The sequence below is a fragment of the Nelumbo nucifera genome, chromosome 2 (assembly GCF_055504915.1).
Source record: "Nelumbo nucifera cultivar China Antique chromosome 2, China Antique-T2T, whole genome shotgun sequence".
NCBI classification, from domain to species: Eukaryota; Viridiplantae; Streptophyta; class Magnoliopsida; order Proteales; family Nelumbonaceae; genus Nelumbo; species Nelumbo nucifera.
Window position 1 is genome coordinate 83,146,331 of NC_142650.1, and position 22,624 is coordinate 83,168,954.

At 38.2% G+C, this 22,624-nt stretch overlaps 1 protein-coding gene across 8 annotated transcripts; it reads left to right on the forward strand.

The window, feature by feature from the left end:
- Positions 1–6,013: 6,013 nt before the first annotated feature.
- On the forward strand, positions 6,014–22,530 carry LOC148802387 (putative pentatricopeptide repeat-containing protein At5g65820). Of its 8 annotated transcripts, none has more exons than XM_088898214.1 (6): positions 6,014–8,125; positions 8,228–8,518; positions 13,159–13,298; positions 20,264–20,891; positions 21,065–21,195; positions 21,845–22,530. In XM_088898214.1, the coding sequence occupies exons 1-2, from the start codon at positions 6,049–6,051 to the stop codon at positions 8,296–8,298; spliced, it is 2,148 nt and encodes a 715-aa protein (XP_088754340.1). In that variant the 5' UTR covers positions 6,014–6,048; the 3' UTR covers positions 8,299–8,518; positions 13,159–13,298; positions 20,264–20,891; positions 21,065–21,195; positions 21,845–22,530. The 8 variants fall into 8 exon arrangements, with proteins under 8 accessions (XP_088754340.1, XP_088754336.1, XP_088754339.1 ...); XM_088898210.1 differs by lacking the exon at positions 13,159–13,298 and having other exon boundaries at positions 21,845–22,017; positions 22,119–22,530; XM_088898213.1 differs by lacking the exon at positions 13,159–13,298 and having other exon boundaries at positions 21,322–22,530.
- The last annotated feature ends 94 nt before the right edge of the window (positions 22,531–22,624 follow it).

A 22,624-nucleotide genomic window follows, 5' to 3' on the forward strand; every position in this document is an offset into this window, starting at 1 on the left:
TGCACTATTAATTGATTTCATTATGATAAGATTAAGAACTACACATTGAGTGACAAAAGAGGAGTTTATAGGCGCCACTAGGCACAATACTTAGAGGTTGACTAACAGTTCATTGGTTTTCCCCTAGAAGAAAAGCATACAGTTGTTACATTGGTAATAGTAGAAATGAAATGATTGTTGATGACTGTTGTCTAAACAACTCTAAATCCTCAAGAATTTGAATATTAGAAAACCATCTTGATCGTCATTATCATCATCATCCAAGCCTAACATCCTTATTAGCCTTTTAACCACTTTGCAGATGAGGGATATCCCTTAAGACTGGTTTGTGTATTTGTATTATCCCTTCTTTAAGGTTTAAAGCCAACTTTGCAAATGATGCAACAAATTGGATCAAATTGAAATAACTTCTATTTGCTTATGTATGATATTTTGTTCAATTACTTATGTATGATTTTGTCAAGCATTTTCCTTTATAGGCTAGTATGTAATGATAAATTGATAACTTTCGTTTCACTGTCATGTTTTTAGGGTGTAAAGGTGCCCATAACTTTTTGTTGATGCCAAAGACCTTGTCTTTGTTGTTATTGTTTCTTTTATTCTCATTCCCTTTTTTTCTCATTTTGTTTATGCCCATTATCATTGAGTAATCTAATGTTAAACCATGTGATCAGGTTTCTACCTACCCGCTTGGATGTTAGATGTTGAAACTTAGGTTGGATTAGACTAAATTTGGTCCAATCCAATAATTATTTTGGACTATCCAAATCCGATTTGACTAACTTTGGTTTGGATTATACCCAATCCAAAACTGGTCCATTGGCACCTTTGAGTCTAAGATACATCTTTTGGGTCATTGGGTCATTGACTAGGGGATATTTTGTATCAAGGTGTTGCGATTCTCTTGGGTTCACATTAGCTCCACGTTTTCAAGTGAAATAAAACACATTTAGTTAGACCACTTGATGTTAGAAGAGCCAATATTTTGGACTATCCAAATCCGATTTGACTAGCTTTGGTTATAGATGTGATTCCAATATAAAATTTCTTATATGCCTATTCAATATTTATTCATACTAAATGATTTTTCATTTTTAAATAAAGGAAAATCACAAACAATTTTCCATTTATATAACATTTTGTAGATTTTCATGGCATCTTGAGATCAAATATGTGTTTGGTTCTGTGAGCATTTATTGAAGGGGTGTCTCTTACATAAATGTTTATTTGAAAAATGTTACTTTAAATGTTTAGTGCTCGGGTAAAAGATTTAAACATATCCTGAGTTTTTTTATAAATTGGCTTAAACATACCATGGGATTTAAAATAAATACATAAAAATACCTTATGACTTTTTTCTCCTTCATTTTCTTTTAAATTTTAAAATATACACAGATGATGTATTGATCCAAGATATTAGTTTTGTATTGTGAAGGCATTCTGGCAAAAACCAATGTACTTGTTTTGCTATTGGTTCAAAGTGGCAAATGTCACCGAATCCGAATTGGTTTGTAAGTGTAAGCAACTACCATTATCATACTTGTTTTGCTATTGAAGAATTACATTGCTTAGCCACGTCGGTCCCCCTCCTCCACCTATTAATGTTGTTGTCGTAGTTGCGGTTGTTGCTACAATAGTTTTCCACCAATCTTTATCATTAAACCATATATAGCATTATATTCTTTGTTGGCACCTCTAGTCCCATTTGATGAAGTTTGTCCTAGTTGTTTTGGTATAACTCCTTAAAACTATCGTGTTTTCCCCTAAATTCTATTCCATAAAATGCTACTGTGCCATCTTGGCATTTTTTTCTTATAAGGGCAAAATAGGATTTTTAAAATTTTAAATAGTCCTTTCATGATAGAGGGTTTGTTTAAGTCCTGTGGGATTAGCCCACAAGGTATATTTAAGTCCTTTTGAAAAACTTAGGGTATGTTTAAGTCAATTTATGAAAACTTACGTATATTTAAGTCTTTTACCCTTATTGTTTTTGTTGTTTGGTTGGGCGTTTTATGGGTGTTTCAGTAACATCCCATAAAGTTATTTTCCACCTCAGCTTAAAGTGTGCCACGTAAGCATTTAGTTTCAATAAATGCATGGGCATTGGGGGAAACAAGAATTTAAAGTTTTCCCTAATGCCTTAAAGAATTTTTTGTTTTTCATTGATTATTTGATCAATTTTGAAATCAAATAGTGGTTTCATGAACAATAAACACCAACGCTATGTAGTGTTGATGTAGTTGTGGTGTTTTTCCAATAAATGCCCACGAAATCAAACATATCCCAAATCACTATGCATTTCAACTCATTAAGCTAGTGTTCGACACTGAAATGTTTCACAAGCATTCCATTTTTGCTGATGTGTCATGCATGTAACATCAACAATTAAATGGAATCGACAAAAAATCACATTTGGCAATTCTATTTTTCAAATAACATTTTTGCAATGATTAGCTCTGGGATTCGAGAAAGGAGGGGTTTTTTGAATCACTAAAGTGACGTGACACATTGAAATTTGAAAAAGTTGCTTCAGTTGTCATTATAAATACATTATAATATTAAGGACAAATTTCTTGAAGTACCCTTATGGTTTAACTAATTAACTAACTCTACCATTACTGTTTACATATTGTCTTAAATTACCCTTACTATTTCTAACAATTGACATTGTCGGTAAGTGCTAATGGAAATAAATGGAATATCTAATTTGTCCTCCACTATTCCTCAAATTTTCAAAATAAAACCCAATCGATGAAATGCCGACCACCCTAAGCTTCTTGGCTTCGTTGGAATCCAGACCAACTTCTCCTTCATTGATCGCCGAAGGCTGCCTGCCTACTGTTACAAGCCCCCATTGTCACATGTGCCACCTCATCTTGAATCCTTGATGAACAATTGTCCCCTCCGACAGTAGCATCAGAGGCATCCAATCTAGTTGAAACGGTAGACCCAAATAGGGCACTTGTGTCCACTTTTGTCACTGATGTAACACCCGTAGGCCCACCTACCATCAAGCAACCAGGTGTTGCTCATTTTGTATCTACCAATGCCACCTTGGTGAATGCAAACCCTAATATTTAAGCACTGAAGCATGGGCATAGTCGTAAATTTTTCAAGGTAATCTTTGAACATGGTCATCTCTAGAAAGGGTATTAAGCATTGAAGCATGGGCATAGGTCGTAAATCATAATATTTAGTGTTTCAATGACTTTGTAAACCAATATGTTTTGTGTCATATTTATTAATGTTTGCTTTGAAACATGGTTGAATCTCTGACTTAATTTTTTTTTCGATTTTTGGGAGACCAACTAGCCACAAGGAGAGGGTTCCAACTTGAAACTTGATTAATTAAAGGTACCCCATGAACAATGGAATTTGGGAAGCGGGAGCAAGAGTCCCTTTACCCTGAATATGTTGAGGATTGATAGAAGAGGCTTCAGTCATTCCATTCCTTTGATTTAAAATCCTTTGTAGTAGTGGTTTGGGGCAAGCCAAGGAGAACAACAGAAGGCAATTGGGAGTAGTTTGGGGCAAGCTAGAGCGAAGATAAGGAATAGTAAGGGTATTTTAAGAATTAAAAAAAATACTTTCACGTGATGCCACATGTGAACGGAGTGTGATGGAAAATTAACGACAATGGAGGTTTTAAACATTTCTCAAAAATAGTAGGCCTTCACCTAAATTAGAAAAATTTGTTTGTTAATAAAAATTAAATTTAGTAAATGAACTTGTTGTAGAACTAGTAGATTTCTACCTTCTACTTATTAAATAAAAAAGTTTTTCTCTTCCGCTACTGGGCTCAAGGTTAGGAGTAGAAGAAGATGATGAACATGTTGTAGGAATATTTCTTACAACTTCAGATCCATACAAATTGTACATTTCAAATAATAAATTATTAATTTCTTCTTTTTTCTTTCCTATATCAATATTCATATTTTCACAATATGATTCAAGTAAAGTATCTAAACCATTTTTACCTATCGTAGGGTCTAATATTGTAGCTAAATATAAAAGGGGATAAATGTTCTTCCAATATTTTTTAAATTTATTTTCCATTATTTCAATAATACATTGAAATTGTGGATTATTTCCATATTTTGCAAAACAATAACTAATTACCATTAATTGATAAAGTAAATTACAACTAGTTGGATAATAAATTATAGATAATTCATTAGTTGCATCATAAAAATGTTTTAAAAAATCTTTTTGCCATTTCCCAGTCTTCCTCAAATGTCATATCATTAGGCATTTTTGAATTATAAAAATCAGAAAGAATTTGTTTATGAGATATATAACTTTCTAACATAGCATAGGTAGAATTCCACCTATGCTTTACATTTAATATAAAATGTTTATATTTTAAATCATAATTTTGAAATTAATATTTAAATTCTTGTTTTCTTGCCCTGAACTTTATATATATATATATATATATATATATATATATATATATATATATATATATATAATACAATTTCTAACTTTTGAAATATGAGTAGAAATATTCAAGACATCTTGAATACATAAATTTAAGATGTGGCATGCACATTTAATATGAAATAATTTACCATTTAAGCATGATCTTAATTGAGATTTTAAAATATTTATTACATAATCATTATTACTGGCATTATCAAAACTCCATAAGCATGCAAAGTATTTAAAATACTTGTAGCTATAGCTGGGCTACTATGTGGCCATTCAAGTCTAGTAAAACTTAAAAATTCTTTTATTCAAAAGCCAATTTTCATAAATGAAATGGCAGGTAACACAAATACAACTAATATCAAATTTGGATGTCCAAACATCCGAAGTAATTGCAACTTTAAAATTAAGATTTGCTAACAAAGAAACTAAATTTTGTTTATATGAATAAAAAATTTTTAAAGCATAAGTTCTTATAGTATTCTTATAAACTTTTTTATATCGTGGGTTTATAGAACTACGCAACCATTTTTCTAGCTTTGGATCTTCAACTAATATAAATGGTTGTTTTGGTCAAATGACCCGTACCACCCTTGCTACAATAACTAAAGTCCTTCCTACATTTTTAGCAAACGACCTTTTCCCCTTCCCCTAAATATCATCTACTTTGAAAATTTTCCAAACTGGGCTACTCAACTTAGAGGCCCTCCTTTTTCCCCTAGTATCAGTATCAAGGGTGAAAGTTTCACTTTCATCGACATCAATTGCATTAGTGCTAACACTATCATGATGCGATCGAATATCATCAATGGTGAACATGTTGGAGAATCGGTTTTCAGAAGAGTCAACCTTTTTTTTTTAATTTAAAAAAGATAAAAATTAATCTAATTTGACTTACCCGGATTGTCAGTTCAAAATCCCAACTTGATTTCAACGGTTGAAGCCTTTCAACATCCAAGCCTCCCAAATTGAGATATTTGAGCTGGTTGAGCAAGCCTTCTTCTTATTGAAAGTTGAAACTTCAAGTTGATACTTGATAATTGAAGAATGTAGAATCAGACAATTAGCTAATCTGAATTACTCAGATTGCAAAGAATTAATAATGTATGAGTATGAAAGAGAGAGAGAGAGAGAAGAGATTAAGAGAATTGTTGAATTGGTGTGATGAGAATGGTGGAAGATGTGGCTATTTATAGGAATTGATAATAATTCAATTGCTCAAAATACCCAAAAAACTAGTTGTTATATAGCTGTTGGCACGAAGCCGTATTGGCCTATGGATCTCGAACCCTCGGCCCAGCACAACACGAACCTTCATGCCGGGCCTGGCATGGCCCATGGGCCTTAGTGCCGTGCCATGCCAGGCTGGTCCAAAATCGTGCCGGGCCGCGACCAGGCCCGATTTACACCTCTAGCCTCGCCTCGTCCGCCTTTTAAAACCATGGGTGTGAGGCGCCATGTGAGTAGCAGATCCGGTCTGTCCCTTATGGCGTCTCGTGTTTTGCCGGACCTGGCTTCGGATCGGATCCATTAGAATTTTAGCAAAAGCTAAATCCGAGTCCGGCCCATGAAGAGGTAAGTAGAAAACGATGATCCTGGCACAAGGAGTGGCAGGAAGAGATGAAGACAGTCTCTTTGACTACAATTCGTCTCTGCACCAACTGCCGTCTCGTCCTCTCTTCCAATTCGAAATTTGCTTTCAACGTCGGTTGCAGAGAAGGTTTCGCGATCAAACCCACGAATCTTCAACTGCTGCATGAATTATTAATATCTCATTTCTCCTCCTTTAAAATGGATTCTCCCAAAACAACCGCGGAAGAATTGAACCCGAGCCAAAAAAACCAGAGCCCACATGACGTCTCTATCGTCCACAACGATGGCAGTGAGGACGGAGATGAGAAATTGATGAACAGAATAATTTCAAGCATATCCGCTGATAGAAGGCGTGGGCTTGGATTAGTTTTCCTCGAAAACAAATCAGGTATTTATAACCACCAACCCAACTGTGATGAATACTCCACAGATGTTGAAAAGTTTTACAGAATCCTTAGGAAATACCATTCTAGGGTTCCAAAATTGGAACTTGCTTTGCAAGAATGCGGTGTTGTTATAAGGTCGGGTCTGGTCGAACGCGTGTTGAATCGGTGCGGCGATGCTGGAAACCTAGGTTATAGGTTCTTCGCCTGGGCGTCGAAGCAACCTGGGTACAGACACAGCTACGAAGTGTACAAGTCCATGATTAGGATTTTGGGGAAGATGAGGCAATTCGATGCCGTTTGGGCTCTAATTGAAGAGATGAGGAGAGAAAATCCCCAGCTAATCACATCCGATACCTTTGTCGTCTTGATGAGGAGATTTGCCTCAGCTAGGATGGTTCAGAAGGCCATTGAAGTCTTGGACGAGATGCCCAAGTACGGTTGCGAACCTGATGAGCACGTATTCGGGTGTTTACTCGATGCCCTGTGCAAGAATGGCAGTGTCAAAGAAGCTGCTTCGCTTTTCGAGGATATGAGAATCCAGTTTACACCGACCCTCAAACATTTTACCTCCTTGTTGTATGGTTGGTGTAGAGAAGGGAAGCTGATGGAAGCCAAATACATCCTGGTTCAGATGAGGGAAGCTGGTTTCGAGCCAGACATTGTCGTCTACAACAACCTCCTTAGTGGATATGCATTGGCAGGGAAAATGCTGGATGCATTTGACCTCCTGCAAGAGATGAAGAGCAAAGGGTGTAATCCGAATCCCACGTCGTACACGATTCTAATTCAGGCACTCTGTTCCAAGGAAAAAATGGAGGAAGCAATGCGAGTTTTTGTTGAGATGCAGAGAAACAGTTGTGTTGCAGATGTAGTGACCTACACAACCCTGATAAGCGGATTCTGCAAGTGGGGGAAGATCAACAAGGCTTATGAGCTTCTGGATAGTATGATCCGGCAAGGTTGCACTCCAAACCAGATGACATATTTACACATTTTACTGGCCCATGAGAAGAAGGAAGAGCTGGAAGAGTGTATGGAACTTGTGGACGAGATGAGAAAGTTTGGTTGCATTCCTGACCTCAGCATCTACAACACTGTGATCCGCCTGGCCTGTAAGTTAGGGGAGGTGAAAGAAGGTGTTAAAGCTTGGAATGACATGGAAGCTAGTGGATTCAGCCCAGGGGTAGACACCTTCATCATCATGATCAATGGTTTTCTTGGGCAAGGCTGTTTGGTAGAAACTTGTGGGTACTTCAAAGAGATGGTTGGCAGAGGTCTTCTGTCTGTTCCTCAATATGGAACTCTGAAAGCGCTCCTGAATGCCCTATTAAGAATGGACAAGCTTGAAATGGCTAAAGACCTTTGGGGTTGCATAATGACCAAGGGATGTGAGCTTAACGTGTATGCATGGACCATCTGGATTCATGCGTTATTCTCAAATGGGCATGTTAAAGAAGCTTGCTTTTACTGCTTGGACATGCTGGAAGTAGGTGTCATGCCACAACCAGATACCTTTGCAAAACTAATGCGTGGTCTTAGGAAACTGTACAACAGACAGATTGCGGCAGAGATCACAGAGAAAGTGAGGAAGATGGCTGCTGATAGACAGATGACATTCAAAATGTATAAACGGCGAGGTGAAAGGAATTTGAAGGAAAAAGTAAAGGCAAAAAAAGATGGAAGGAAGAGAAGGGCCCGAAGACGTCGGTGGGGTCGGGGTAAGGGGCGAGCTGACATTGAAATTTGAATTAGTAGATTGGTCGCATGTTGCTTAAATAAAAAGGTAAGAAGTGGCTGAGCAGGGTTCTTCCTTGTTGCAGATGACCTCTCCAATCCACAGCTATGTTGGCTACCAGATGGCATGGTTGTGAGAAGATGGGATAAATGCTAATAATAACATGAAAGCAATGATAGCTTTGGAGCTGAAGAGTTGTCTAGGGTGATTTGGAGGAACAACATACATATTCATTCAAAAGGAGGGTGGTCCTTGTAGAGACAACACTTGGAATTCATGGGATTGGACACAATGACTACTTAGAGCAAGTGGTACTGGGTTAATCTTGCTTCATCCCCAACCCAAACATAGGGATTGAATATTTGAGGGGTTAAAGGTAGGATTTCTATCAACCTTGGCTGAAATGAGTATTTTGTATTGTTGACTGTCACTGGAACTTCTAAACAACATTTGTTCCATTAGGTTCTTCATTCATTCATTCTTTCTTTATTTATTTTTTGTTGTTTTAGCATATTGAATGGGGGAAAATTCTCAGTTTCCTTTGCAAAATTTGTGTTTTTACTGTGCGTGGTGTTGGGGGGAGGGGGTTGTCATGCATACAGTCTTTGGTTGGGATTCTCAACTTGGTGTCTTGTTCCTTGCAAGTTAATTTTGTATTCACTACCTGCTTCTCTACATTTCTCTGTGTGTTGTGTCTGTTACTTTGTGTGATTACAGGCATGTTTTCAATAATCTAGCATTAGCAAGTAAAGGCTATATTCAGTTATGAACTAGATGTTGTGTTAGAATTAGCTCTATATTCAGTTATGAACTAGATGTTGCCACAACAAATTGTTTCTTGCCTTCCTAAAGGCCCTCTTAAGATATCTAAGATTATTAAAAAATATTGGATTCTGGGATGACAACTGGGGGGGGGGTTGCATTCTCAGAGACGTAACGATAAATAAACTCAGATAGACTTACTACACTCACAAGTAAGATGATGCTTGGATGGATAAAATAAGTTGGCCAACTAGTGTTTATTACCCCCTGGATCTTAAATAAATGTTTGATTAAAGGAAATTTTTTGAACTTAGGAGATCAATATTTTGGCAATAGCATTCATATCACAACAATAGTCTACTGCATTTTTCTTTGTGACAAATAGATGCCAAGTTTGACTAATAATACCTCCATTGCCAGGAAATATTCAAGTTTCCCAAGGGAACTATTTCAAAAAAAAAAAAAAAGAACTGTGTTTCATGCCACATATTTACTTTTTTTTTTCCTTTTCTTTTTTAAATTTCAAGCAAAGGAGCCAACCTTAATTTGTTGCCATTACAAATGATAAATCAAGCACAGGAGAGCTTAACCATTGAGAGGAAGTCATAGAAGAATTAACCCCCAAGGTTTGTAGTTTAGTATAAGATTTTTTTCCTGGTTTTAAGACAATTGTCAACATTTTGGTAATGATCTCTGAGGAGAATAACAAAAGGGTTATGGAGACCTCCTCCCTTAAAGTGCACTACAATGAACTTTGATGGATGAAGTCTCAACAATCCCGGGGATTCAGGTGTTTTTAGAAAGAAACCATGATAACTCCATAGGAGTAGAATTGCCAGCTTTTTAGCATGGCCTGACAGTGGTTGGCAAAGAATGGTGGGGGATCATGGCAATACAGGTACAAGACTACAAGCTCCAAGAAATAAATAAACTGGAGAGGGAGTTGGTTGGTGTACTTGGTAGGATCCTTACACTACAAGAAAAATGATCTAAGCCGGCGGTTTGTAATTGACGGTCATTAGGACCGCCTCTATATAGACAGCTGAGCTGGCATTATTATAAAGACCGCCACCCAGAAAACTAAATAAAAATCTGGCCAGTGGTCTTTGATAATTGTGAAGATATATTTTGATGTACATTATTAGAGTAGTCCTTGCTGTACAGTATCATAGTTCTTATTATTTTATTTGTTCTTTTTATCTTTCAGCCCTGTAAGGGCATTCTTGTAACTGTACGTACGTTTTATCTCTTTAATATAAAAGAGGCTCTTTGGGGTGGGGGTCGACTATTCTGGACACCCCTAATTCTATTTTCTCCTCGATCTGAATTCAGTTCACATGGTATCAGAGCATGTTGCTCTTTGATCTTCCTTCTCTCTGATCTATCTTGCCCTCGTGATCTATTGAAAACCTACATCTCTGCCGAGTGGTCCTAGACTGTTTTGATCTATCCAGGAACTCCTCTTCTGTTTTCTGCGCACCTAGAGAGAGAGAGATTTTATTGGATCTCTCTCGTTTGATCTCCGTTTGCAGCAAGAATTGAAAGGAGTTGTCGCCCAACCCTTCTCAACATATTCTGAAATTTTCATGGAGATTTGTGAAGTTTTGAGAGAGATCTGGACTCTTCTTCTTGGCTGCTGCACCCAGACTTTCCTTTTCTGGACCGTGTGTTCAGCCTCTCTTCGTTTTGGATCTTGAACAATCTTCGGTGAAAGTAAGCGGTTTCTATCTCAGTTTTTTGACTCTCTTGGATTGATTATAGCCTCTATTTCTCTTGTCTTTAGATCAAGTTTTGCTTCAGATTCATTTCCCTTTACTTCAGCCGAACCCTATTTGTGCTATTTTCTTGCTGAAATGGCTTCAGATAGAGGTGATATTATCCCTGTAAAGATGAATGGACAGGACTATGGGATGTGGAAGTTTCACTTCGACTTTTATGTTTAGGGAAAGGGTTTAGAAGGATATCTGAATGGAACGGTTACCAAACCAGCTGAGACCGAGGCCAAAGCTTTACAACAATGGAAATTGGACAATGGTAAACTTGTTTCTTGGATTCTGAGTTCTATTGACTATCATATATCTGTTCCCATGAGGAGAATGAAAACAACACATGAGATGTATATGTACCTAGAAAAGGTTTATCAACAGTCCAATGTATCTAAGTAATATCAGATAGAATCAGAAATATTCTCTTACAACCAAGGAGATAGGAGGATACAGGAGTATTATTCTGGTTTTCTTGATTTATGGGCTGAATATGTGATTGTTCACATTGAACCCTCGGATCCAGTGGAGTGTGTAAAATATCTTTAGAAGCACTTTGAGAAGAGAAAGGTAACTCAGTTCTTGATGAGACTCAGACCTGAATATGAGATAATCAGGTCCAACATTCTGAGTAGGGGAACACTTTCAGATATGGATTATGTTTTAGGGGAACTTCTAAGGGAAGAGACTAGACTTCTCACTGCAGCCGGGTTTGATGGGAAGATGGCTGAAGTTGGGGCTGAAACAGCCTTTGTTGCTCATGGGGGTAAGAAGCCAACCTCCAAGGACCTCTCCAAAACCCAGTGCTATGAGTGTAAGGGTTTTGGACATATAGCATCTCATTGTAAGAAGAAGAATGTGTGTACCTATTGCAAGCAACATGGTCACATCATTCCAGACTGTCCAATCCGACTAGCTATGGGCTCTCAGAAAAAGACTTAGCACCGGGCCTATCAGGCAACGGATGGCTCAGCAACAGACACTGTATCTACCAAGGGTGAGTCCTCAATGAAAGGTGAATCAACAGGTGTCATGGATGAAGAAAGGGTTCGGCAACTGGTATCTTCTGCTATTTCCTCTGCTTTCTCTGCTATTGGCTTGTCTGGTAAGTTCTCTACATATTGTTCTTCCCCTTCACATGCTTGGATTATAGATTTAGGTGCCACCGACCATATGATAGGAGCCTACCTCAACCACGCAATCCTTTCCACTAAAACTCACCATAAACATATTATTACGGCTAATGGTGAAAAGTTAGACATCATTGGTAGTAATGATCTATCCCTTCAACTGTCACCAACCAGATCCTTTCCTCTCTCCAAAACCCTCTTAGTACCCAACCTTACTACTAATCTGATTTCTGTTGGTCAACTTGTTGATGAAGGGAATGTTCTCACTTTTTCTCATGATGGTTGCTTGATACAGGACTGGTACACTGGGAAGGTGAAAGGGAAGGGGCGTAGGCTAGGCCATTTGTTTGCGTTGGAGTTCGAGAAGTCTCAACCGGGGGCATCCTCAACTTTACTTAGTTCTTCTTTGTCTGATTCTATGTTGAGTTATAGAAATAATATTTGGGATTTATGGCATAAACGATTGGGTCATCCATATTCCCAAAAATTAAAACTTTTGTTTGACTCGGGGTTGATTAAGAATAAAATTCCTCCTGTTGATACTTTTGATGTTTCTTGCACTACGTGTTGTTTGAGTAAAAGTCATGTTTTACTATTTCTTCATAAATCTAAACATGCCACTAAACCTTTTGAGATAATACATAGTGATGTTTGGTCTGCTTCTATTACATCACTATTGGGGTACCGATATTTCATATTATTTATAGATGATTGTACCAGATATACTTGGATTTATTTTCTGCAACACAAATCAGAAGTCTTTGGTGCATTTAAATTGTTTCATACTATGGTGCAAAATCGATTCAAGTGCAATGTGACTATCCTCCGCTTAGATTCAGGGGGAGAATATAGAGATGGAGACTTCTTGGCATATTTGAGGAGTCATGGAATTCAATCTCAGTGCAGCTGCCCAGAAACTCCACAATAGAATGGTATAGCTGAACGGAAGAACGAACACATTCTCAGTGCTGTGTGGACATTACTACAGGAGTCTCATACTCCAACTTCGTTTTGGGTAGAAGCAGCCAGTACAGCCGTGTATTTGATCAATTTTCTTCCATCCTCTGTTCTAGGCAACACCTCTCCCTTCCAAAAACTTTTTGGTTATCCCCCAGATTTCTCTAGCCTTCATGTTTTTGGATGTCTTTGTTTTGTTCATCTTCTTATTCGTGAACAATCTAAATTAACTGCTCAGTCTGCTATGCGTGCTTTTGTGGGATATCCTGATCACAAAGGATTTTTTGTGTTATGATCCTGCTATTTATCGTATTCAGATTTCTTGCAATGTTGTGTTTCTTGAACATATCTCCTTCTTTGCTGGGGTTGCTAGATTGTTTGCTCCTTCCATCTCTGTTTTGCAGGACTTTGATTCAGATGACACTACTACTTCCTCAATCGAGAGAGATCTTCTTGTCTTTACCCGCAAGCGGCTACGTGTCCCGGCTCCTGCGCCTACAACCCCCCTTCCACCCATCCAGAGCATTCATCTCAGATATCCTCTGTAAGTGATACCTTGACCCAAGATCCTCCTATTTCAAATAGTAGTTTAGTTATTCCACTTCGTCGTTCTACTTGTATCTCTAGACTTCCTGACCGCTATGGTTTTCCTTCAAACCATAGTTCATTTTCTGCTGTACTTTCTTTCACAGATATCCTTAGATCTTATCAGCAAGCCATTAGAAGTTCTCAGTGGAAAGAAGCTATGGATGCCGAAATTCAAGCCCTCCATGAGAATGACACTTGGGATCTTGTGCCAGCTCCTCCAGATGCTTCTATTGTTGAAAGCCGTTTATACGATCAAACTGAAATCAGATGGTTCTCTTGATCGATATAAGGCCCGATTAGTTGCCCAAGGATACAGTTAGGAATATGGGATTGATTATGAAGAAACATTTGCCCTGGTCGCTAAGATCACCACAATTCAGACTCTTATGGCCATTTCTATTGTTTATTCCTAGACTATTTATCAATTAGATGTGAAGAATGCGTTCCTTCATGGCGAATTAAAGGAGACAGTCTACATGAAACCTCCACCTGGATATTGCAGTGATCCTTCACGTGTCTGTCGCCTGAAGAAGTCTTTATATGGTCTGAAGCAAGCACCCAGGGCTTGGTTTGAGCGCTTCCGGGATGTTGTTGTTGCAGTTGAGTATAATCAGAGTTCCTCTGACTACTCCCTCTTTGTTAAGAGAAGACCCTAGGGTATTACTATTCTTCTATTATATGTTGATGACATGCTCCTAACGGGGGATGACTATGACGGCATTTGTGAGCTGAAGTCCTTACTTCATAACTCATTTCATATAAAGGACCTGGGTCCTCTCACTTACTTCTTGGGTTTGGAGGTTCATCGTAGCAGTCGAGGGTATTTTATTTGTCAACAAAAATACGCCTCTGATCTTGTCAAACTAGCTGGAATCACTGATGAGAAACATGCTGATATCCCCCTAGAGCTGAATGTCAAGCTATCCAAATCCGAAGGCCTCATCCTTCCTGATGCCACCATGTACCATCAGCTTGTTGGCTCTTTGATCTATCTTACTATGACCAGGCCTGATATTTCACATGCTGTTCAGGTTGTCAGCCAATTTGTCTTTGCCCCAAGACAACCTCATATGACTGCAGTTCGCCGCATCATCCGTTATGTTCGAGACACAACCTCTCAAGGACTATTTTTCTCTTCATCATCCATACAGTTGAGGGTTTATGCTGATGCTGATTGGGCTGGTTGCCTTGACACTCGCTGATCCACTACTGGGTGGTGCGTCTTCATGGGTGACTCTCATCTCCTGGAAGTGCAAGAAACAACAAACTGTCTCTAAGTCTTCCACTGAAGCTGAGTACAGAGCTATGTCTTCCGCATGTAACGAGATTGTTTGGCTGAAGTCACTTTTCATTGATCTTGGGATTTCTCTTCCTACTCCTATCCTTCTATATGCCGACAACACTAGCGTTATCAAGATCGCGTCTAATCCAGTTTTTCATGAGAGGACTAAACATGTCGAGGTGGATTGTCACTTTATTAGAGACCTCCTTGTTGCAGGCTCTATATCTCTTCCTCATGTTGCCTCTCACATGCAGATTGCCGATATCTTCACCAAGGCCATGACTAAGAGTCGACATCTCATTCTTATGGGCAAACTGATGCTGATGTCTACGCATCAGTTTGAGGGGGAGTGTGAAGATATATCTTGATGTAGATGTACATTATTAGAGTAGTCCTTGTTGTACAGTATCATAGTTCTTATTATTTTATTTGTTCTTTTTATCTTTCAGCCCTGTAAGGGCGTTCTTGTAACTGTACATACGTTTTATCTCTTTAATATAAAAGAGGCTCTTTGGGGTGGGGGTCGACTATTCTGGACACCCCTAATTCTGTTTTATCCTAGATCTGAATTCAGTTCACAATAATAGACGCAATACTCTTGCATTTGTACCGGACTTGAGCTGGTCTAAATAATTGGCATCTTGCGTTTGAGAGCAAAATCCAAAAACTCGCACTCCTGTCTTCTTCTACTTCATGCATTCGACGAGATCAATCAAGTCAGAAAAGCTTTTGACGAAGAAGAAAGGTAAGGCCTGTTCTTCTTCTTCGTGGTTGATTCAGTTATGTTTTCTCCGATTCTAGGGCATTAATCGGTGAATTTGAAATTAGTTTTCTTCATGGTTTGATTGAAGGTGTCATTCATGCAAGCTCTGAATCATTTGTTGCCTCTAAAGGGTTTTAGGAGGGTTTATTAATCAGCGGCCTACTGTCAGTGTCGAGAACTGGACTTCAAAGTGAAAGGCAAAGCTCTCTACTCTCCCCTTCTTCATCTTCGTTAAGTCTTTGGACTTCAAAGTCCGTCAGGCGGGATTCACAGAATTGGTTAGGTTCTCTCACTCTATGGCTTCAGCATCTTATATAATGCTCTACACTATAGTTCGTTACTTCCCAGGCTCGAAAGTGGAGGTTCTGAAGCTTCTCCTGCTACTCCTTTTTAGGTTTTCCCCCTCTCAAAGGTTTCTTATATTTCACTCATACTCTTTGCTTTTTCGTTTTAGATCTAAATTCTCTCTTGATTGGAGTAAAGCATCAATTTGTTATCTACAAGTCTTTATCACTCAACTGGTAAAGATTACACTAATTGGATCTGAAATTTCATGATTAGCTGAGGCAACAACCTTGGGGTTCATTTGTAATTAAACTCTTAAGATTTATTAACCCAAATTTCCCTAGTGAAGCTCTCTAGTCCTATCACCGAGGCCCGAGCTTAAACACAGTGTTTTGTTGGAGATCTCCTAGACAAACTCCATGGACCATTGAAGATGATGCCAAGGGGCCGCCCCAGCCCCAACTCTCCGGCTCCGGCTCCGGTGGCCCCATTTTAGGTTCTTCCTGTATGTAATAATAAAAAGAAAATAAAATGTATACAAGTAAACATATACACTCTACCAACTTCTTTATCAATCTAATTTTGTTCTCTATTTAATTCTGATCTTACCTAGGCTCCTAGTTGTTTGACATAAATGGAAGTTTGGAAAGCACAAGTAACTAAGGCTATCTATTCATCATTATCATTCTTTACATCTGTCTTTATATTTGTATTTACTTTTGGGAAGGACAAAGTAAAGAGACACATGCTATTCTACAACTGAATTTAATCCACTTCATGGACAAGAATTGTCTCAATTTTTGAGCTTAAGCCATTGTTTCTTGCTCTAAACATGTACCTTTGTACTGGTCTACTGGGTACATAAAATACATACTCCAAGTAACAGTCAAGTATTTTAACTTTGAAGCAATTTAGCACATGGGATAAATTTTTTTTGAAGATAAATAAAAAGAAATTTTATTGCTAAAAGGAAAAAAACATTACAACATAACTAGGTGACAAGATGTCACCCCCTCCGGATTACATCAATGAAAGCCACAAAACAAAAAGAAAACCCTTGCAGAAATAATACATATCTCAGTACATCTATCAAGAATTCAGAGTAGACCGGAATTCAGCTCCAAAGTCTTTTTCCCGCAGTCCTTGAAACTCTGGAAGTAGTAGTACCCATCCAATAACTGTTGAGCTAATAATAGCTACCAACTCTTCCATTCTTTTTTCTTTCCCCTCAAATCTCCTTCTGTTTCTTTCCTTCCATATTCCCAGAAGACAGCAAAAGGAATACACGTCCACAGGATCTTAACTTTAATTCCACCTTGAATTCTTGGCCAGCTGCTGAAAATCTTAGTCGGATCAGCCAAAGGACTCCTGACCACCTTGAATAACTTGAAAAATAGGACCAGATTGGGTATGAAAAGTTACAATGGAGCAAAATATGAGACACATCTTCCTCAGCAGCACGGCATAACACACATCCCACTTGGAAACTGCAACCCTCTGATTTTCAAGTTATCCTGTGTTAGAATGCATCCTCTTACAATCAACCAAGCAAAAGCTTCAGCCCTTGGTGGTACAGGCTTCCCCCAAACACCTCTAATTGGATCAGTCGCCACCTGATTTCTGACCAATGCCGAGTACAAGGACTTGACAGAGAATTTCCCATCCTTACACTCTTTCCATAATCTAACATCTGTGAAGGGTTGATCTCTAAGGCCTGAAGTTTTGCAAGCAACTCCACACACTCCACCTCCCAATTGAAAAGAGGTCTTCTAAAATTTGGCTTCCAAACCACAGCACCATTAACTACTTCATAGCAATCTGAAATTGGCACTTCTTTCTTACTCTGATTATATAATCTTGGACATAAATCAGAAAATTTCCCCACCCTGACCAATCATCTTCCAAAACCTTATACTTGACCCACAGCCCACTTTCCATGTATAGAAAGGAACCATCAAAGCGTTAAACTCATGATACCTTTCCATGCACAAACTCCATATGCATGTCTCACCTCCTTTGAGTCCCACCCAAAATTCATGACCCCATACTTGCAAGCCACCACTCTCCTCCAAAGAGCCTCCCTTTCTCTTCCAAACCTCCACACCCACTTCCCCAATAATGCTTTGTTGAAAATACCTACCCTTTAAGCTTATTTTTAATAATAATAGTAATTGTTGTTGTAATTTAAAATGACTACAAGCATTTAAGCTTATTTTTAATCATATTGTTACTTTTTTTAATTTTCAAATTCTATCTTAACTATGATATATCTAAGATTCAAGTAATTAATAATAATAATAGTAATTGTTATTGTAATTTAAAATGACTACAAGCATTTAAGCTTATTTTTAATCATATTGTTACTTTTATTAAATTTCAAATTCTATCTTAACTATGATATATCCAAGATTCAAGTAATTAATATGAAGAAAAATTTATCACGTGCAACGTACGTGCTTAATTACTAGTATCATAAATAATGAACAAGAATACAAATATAAAAGAAGTTATTAAAAGAAAACTTACCTCTCCAAGTCCAAGTCTCCACTTTCCATGGTGTTTTAGTATAAAAATTAGAGAAAAAAAAGAATAAAATCAGTAGTAGGAGAGGAAAGGAAGGACCATTTGGTCAAGTAAGAGCAGGTTAGCAAACCTAAGGAACAGGGGGGGGGGTTTAAGAATTGGGAACATCCTATTAAGGAACACAACTCTACTAGGTAAATGGCTTTGGAGGTTTCCCTTTGAGAGAGGCAGACTATGGCACAAAGTGATTGAAAGCATTCATGGGGTGGATGGAAATGGTTGGGATGCAAAAATTTCCCCTCAGTTTTTCGGCTTCTCCTTGGAAAGCAATTCATGAAATCTACCCTACTTTCCTCAATTCCATCCGGTTTTATGTGGGACAAGGTAATAAAATTCTGTTTTGGGAAAATCTATGGGTAGGGGAAACCCCACTTAAAGACCGATTTCCTAATCTCTTTGCGCTATCTAACCTCAAGGGGGAAGCTATATCCATGTTGGGAACACCATGTCCAAATGGTGTGAACTGAAACTTGGGCTTTAGAAGGGGACTAAGGGAAAATGAGTGAGTCTTTAATCCTATTGCTGGACCTTCTAGGGCAAATCCACTTGGACCCTTTGCTGGAAGATTCTAGAATTTGGGTAGGCTCTCCAGGCGGTCTCTTTTCTTGCTCTTCTTTCTTCAGAATACTTGCTTCCCCCAACCCCCTAGGTGGGGATTTCCTTGTGAAAGAAATTTGGTGCATGCCTATTCCCCCGAAGATTCAAGTCTTCTGCTGGGAAATATTCCTTCGTAAGGTAAACACTTGCGATATGCTGTAGAGAAGAAGGCCATACATTTGCCTTTCTCCTTATGTGTGCTCTTTGTGTAAGGAAAGCGGTGAGACCCTATCTCATTTGTTGATATCCTGTTCTTTTGTGCTTCGAATTTGGGAATTCTTTTGTACTCTCTTTGGCTGTAGGTGGGTTCTCCCTCAAGATGTGGTAGGACTCTTTAATCGTGATTTCTTGAGACAATGAAAGAAAAGAGGGATGGTAATGTGGAAAGCAACAAAGGCAACAGTTTGTTGGGTAATATGGTAAGAGAGGAATAATAGGATTTTCTTGGAAAAAAGCATAACAGTAGAGGAAGTGATTGATAGCATCAAGGTGAAAGTAGCTCATTAGGTAAAACCCTTGGATAGCTTTCAAGTCTTCTCAGTCACAGACATTCTAAGAACCTGGTTTGAAGTAGCACAGTCATCGAGAGTAAGAGATAAAGTAAGGCTGGAGTGGAAACCACCAGAAGGCAATTTTGACGGGAGCTCCTTTGGAAATCCAGGCATTTTAGGAGTAGGAGGAGTATTCAGAAATTCTGAAAGGAGGATATTGGGTATGTACTCAGGACCGATTGGCATCGGAAACTCACTGAAGGTTGAACTTTTGGCATTACTACAAGGGTTAAAGTTAGCCAAACAGTTAGTACATAGACATGTTGAGGTGGAAGGGGACTTAAAAGTAGTAATTTCCTGGGCAGCAAACAATATCCGTACCCCGTGGACATTTAAACATGTGATTAGGGAAGTGGAAAAGATTGCAAAGGAGGTTGAGGCTGAATTTAAATGGGTCCGAAGAAGTGCAAATGAGCTAGCTGATGTTTTAGCAAAACAGGGGGCATTGAGACAGCAACTATTTTGGGATGCACTGTAATGAGGGATAGAATAAAGTGATTAAAGGGATCATCAGTCCCATCACCAAGTTGTATAAACTGTTTACAATCTGAAATTTAATAAAATACATGTTTACTGATCAAAAAGAAAAAAAAAAAAAAACGAAAATGAGAGAGAAACAGGAAATTGAGAGAAGTTGCTTATGAAATTTTGTGAAACACAGCCTAAGTGCTCCATGGTTCCTCATCTCATCCAAGAAAAAACTGCTAATTCAATAGTCAAGATTGGTATTTTTGATCTATACATATGTGTAGCATGTAGCATAGTGTCGCTAAACTTTTGATCTATATTTTTCTTGTTAAGTTTTTATTGTCCGTATTTAAATACTACAACCATATAATATTCTTGATTTATTGTCTTAGTTTCAGTAGGGAAGAGCTGTAACCTCTGCAGATTGCTCCCATATATGCTGGTCCACTGGGTCACATAAAAAGATAATAAGCTAGGGGTGGGGGATCGGTTTGATGGAGTGCGTCCAAAGGCCTTGACCAACATCGACCTCTATGCAGCTGAGAAAGAACTCTACTTGGGTTCCAAATGTCAGGTCAACGACACACCAAAACCCTGGCAGTTTTGGAAGATAATGCTCAAGAGTGGCAATATGGATACCTTTGCTGCAATGTGCCCCAAGAATGGAAAGAAGGTTGGACCTTATGTTCCAGATCCTTTACATGTTTTGGTAAAGGATGCATGAACCGACCTTTAATCTTCCACAACTATACCACCTTACAAGGCCCCAACATTACCAAACTGAGGGGAAGCTTTTATGGGTCTTGGGATTTGGATTCTGGTTTTAGAGAAGGCATTGGAGGCAGCACTTCATACTACTCAGTGACTTGGGAGAAAGAAGTAGGGAAGGGAGCTTGGGTTTTCCATAATGTTTTAAGGACATCAAAGAGGTACCCATGGTTGATGCTCTACTTGAGGTCAGATGCCACAACTGTACTGTCTGGAGGCTACCACTATGAAACTAGGGGAATCTCAAAGATTGTAAGTACTTTTACACCTTTCTTACTACAATCCAGAAATCTACTAAGAACAGGAACAAATGAAGTATTCCCAGATTTGTGAATGTACATTGGTCCATCCTTCCATGGAGTTGCTTTTGTATGACAAATTTTATTCATATATATGATTCATTTCTCTAATATTTGCTTTTGAAGATTTGGACGAGATAATAAATGTGGAATCCTTGCAATTCAACTTTGATGCAATAAGAACTGCTACAGACAACTTTTCTGATGATAGAAAGGTTAATAAGCTTGGACAGGGTGGATTTGGTCCTGTTTACAAGGTAATAAGATGATAGAAAGGTTAATGTCCACCAGCCTATAATTTACTTTTTTGTCAGTAATATGTATTAAATTCAAGTTCAGATGGTTCAAATGATTTGACATAAAAAGTTACATGCTAAGGGCAGTGCTACCTGATGGACAAGAATTGCTGTGAAGAGACTCGCAAGAAATTCAGGACAGGGAGAAATAGAATTCAAGAATGAGGTTTTATTGGTAGCCAAGCTTCAACACAGGAATCTTGTTAGGCTCTTGGGGTTCTGCTTGGAAAGAGAAATAGAATTCAAGAATGATGTTCAGTATAGTAAATATTGCTATTTTCGAACTTTGTGTGAAACAGTAGTGCAGTTCAACAAAGTCGTCTTTCTTTTCTAGAGTGAAGTTTGCAGTACAATCAAACATTTCATTATGACAGTTTTAATGGGTGTGAGAATACATGTCTGTTTTCTTAATAATTATGCTGTGCTTGGTTTGACAGAAAATAAGAGAAAGTTGAGGGAAATTTATCAAGAAATTTCACAAAAATCTTTTAAGAACTTCCCTCAACTTCCATTTCTCATTTATTTTCTATCAAACCAAATAGAGCCTTAATTTCTGTGCATCCTTTTCTGTTGTGCTTCTTGGAGGGAAATGAAATGTTCTTTCCTGCAGGAATGGTGGACTTATGTTTGCTTGGGACCTTAGATCCTCAACTTAACTGGCACCTTGGGATGTGAGGTACTAAACACCATGCTGTAATGTGGAGGGTGTGGAAAGAAGGTGGCACATGGTTTCTTTATTGGGGAGCTAAATGCTATGAGAAGGCAAATGTTGCTAGTGCTGAGGTGTTCTTTTCTGCCTACATTCTGCCCCTGGTAACTAGAAGATAGCATTTAAAAAAAGTACATATTCACTGATATGTCTTACAATGCAAAATGTGTTGTAGATAAGATTCAGGTGTGGTCTTCCCCCAGGAGATGTTGTCTTATTTTATCCTGGTGAAGTGTTCTCATCTTCGCATCAACTGGTAGCTTCCGTGAGGCTAGAGCGCATTCTCAGTGGTTTACAGGTACTCAATTTAGCTTCTTGATGTTTAGATTCATTTCCATATTAGATCTCTTGATTAGGCTAATGACACATTTTATGTGCTTGAACCAAACAATATACAGTGGAAGTACATCTAAAAATTGTATTTTGGTGATTGTGATTAATCTTTTCTCCAACCGTATACCTGCAAGACTTTAACATCCAGGAATTGTGTCTTATGTTTCTAGTACCTGCTATGAATTTCTTTTCAATTGTCTCAAGTTCAGTTCTATGAACAAATGTGAATTCTGAAGTAGAAGTAATTGCAAGTTTGTAGAGTTCTTGTTGAATACAGGTCTTAAATTTGGGAGGTTGTAGGAGAATTGTATTTTGTGTTGCTACTAGGAAATTCATCTACCTGATACA

Bases quoted from the DNA above. Each gene is read 5' to 3' on its own strand.
- LOC148802387 (XM_088898214.1), top strand. From the start codon at position 6,049: ATGAAGACAGTCTCTTTGACTACAATTCGTCTCTGCACCAACTGCCGT. The intron at 8,126-8,227 runs GTAAGGGGCGAG...TCCTTGTTGCAG, and splicing joins AAGACGTCGGTGGGGTCGGG to ATGACCTCTCCAATCCACAG.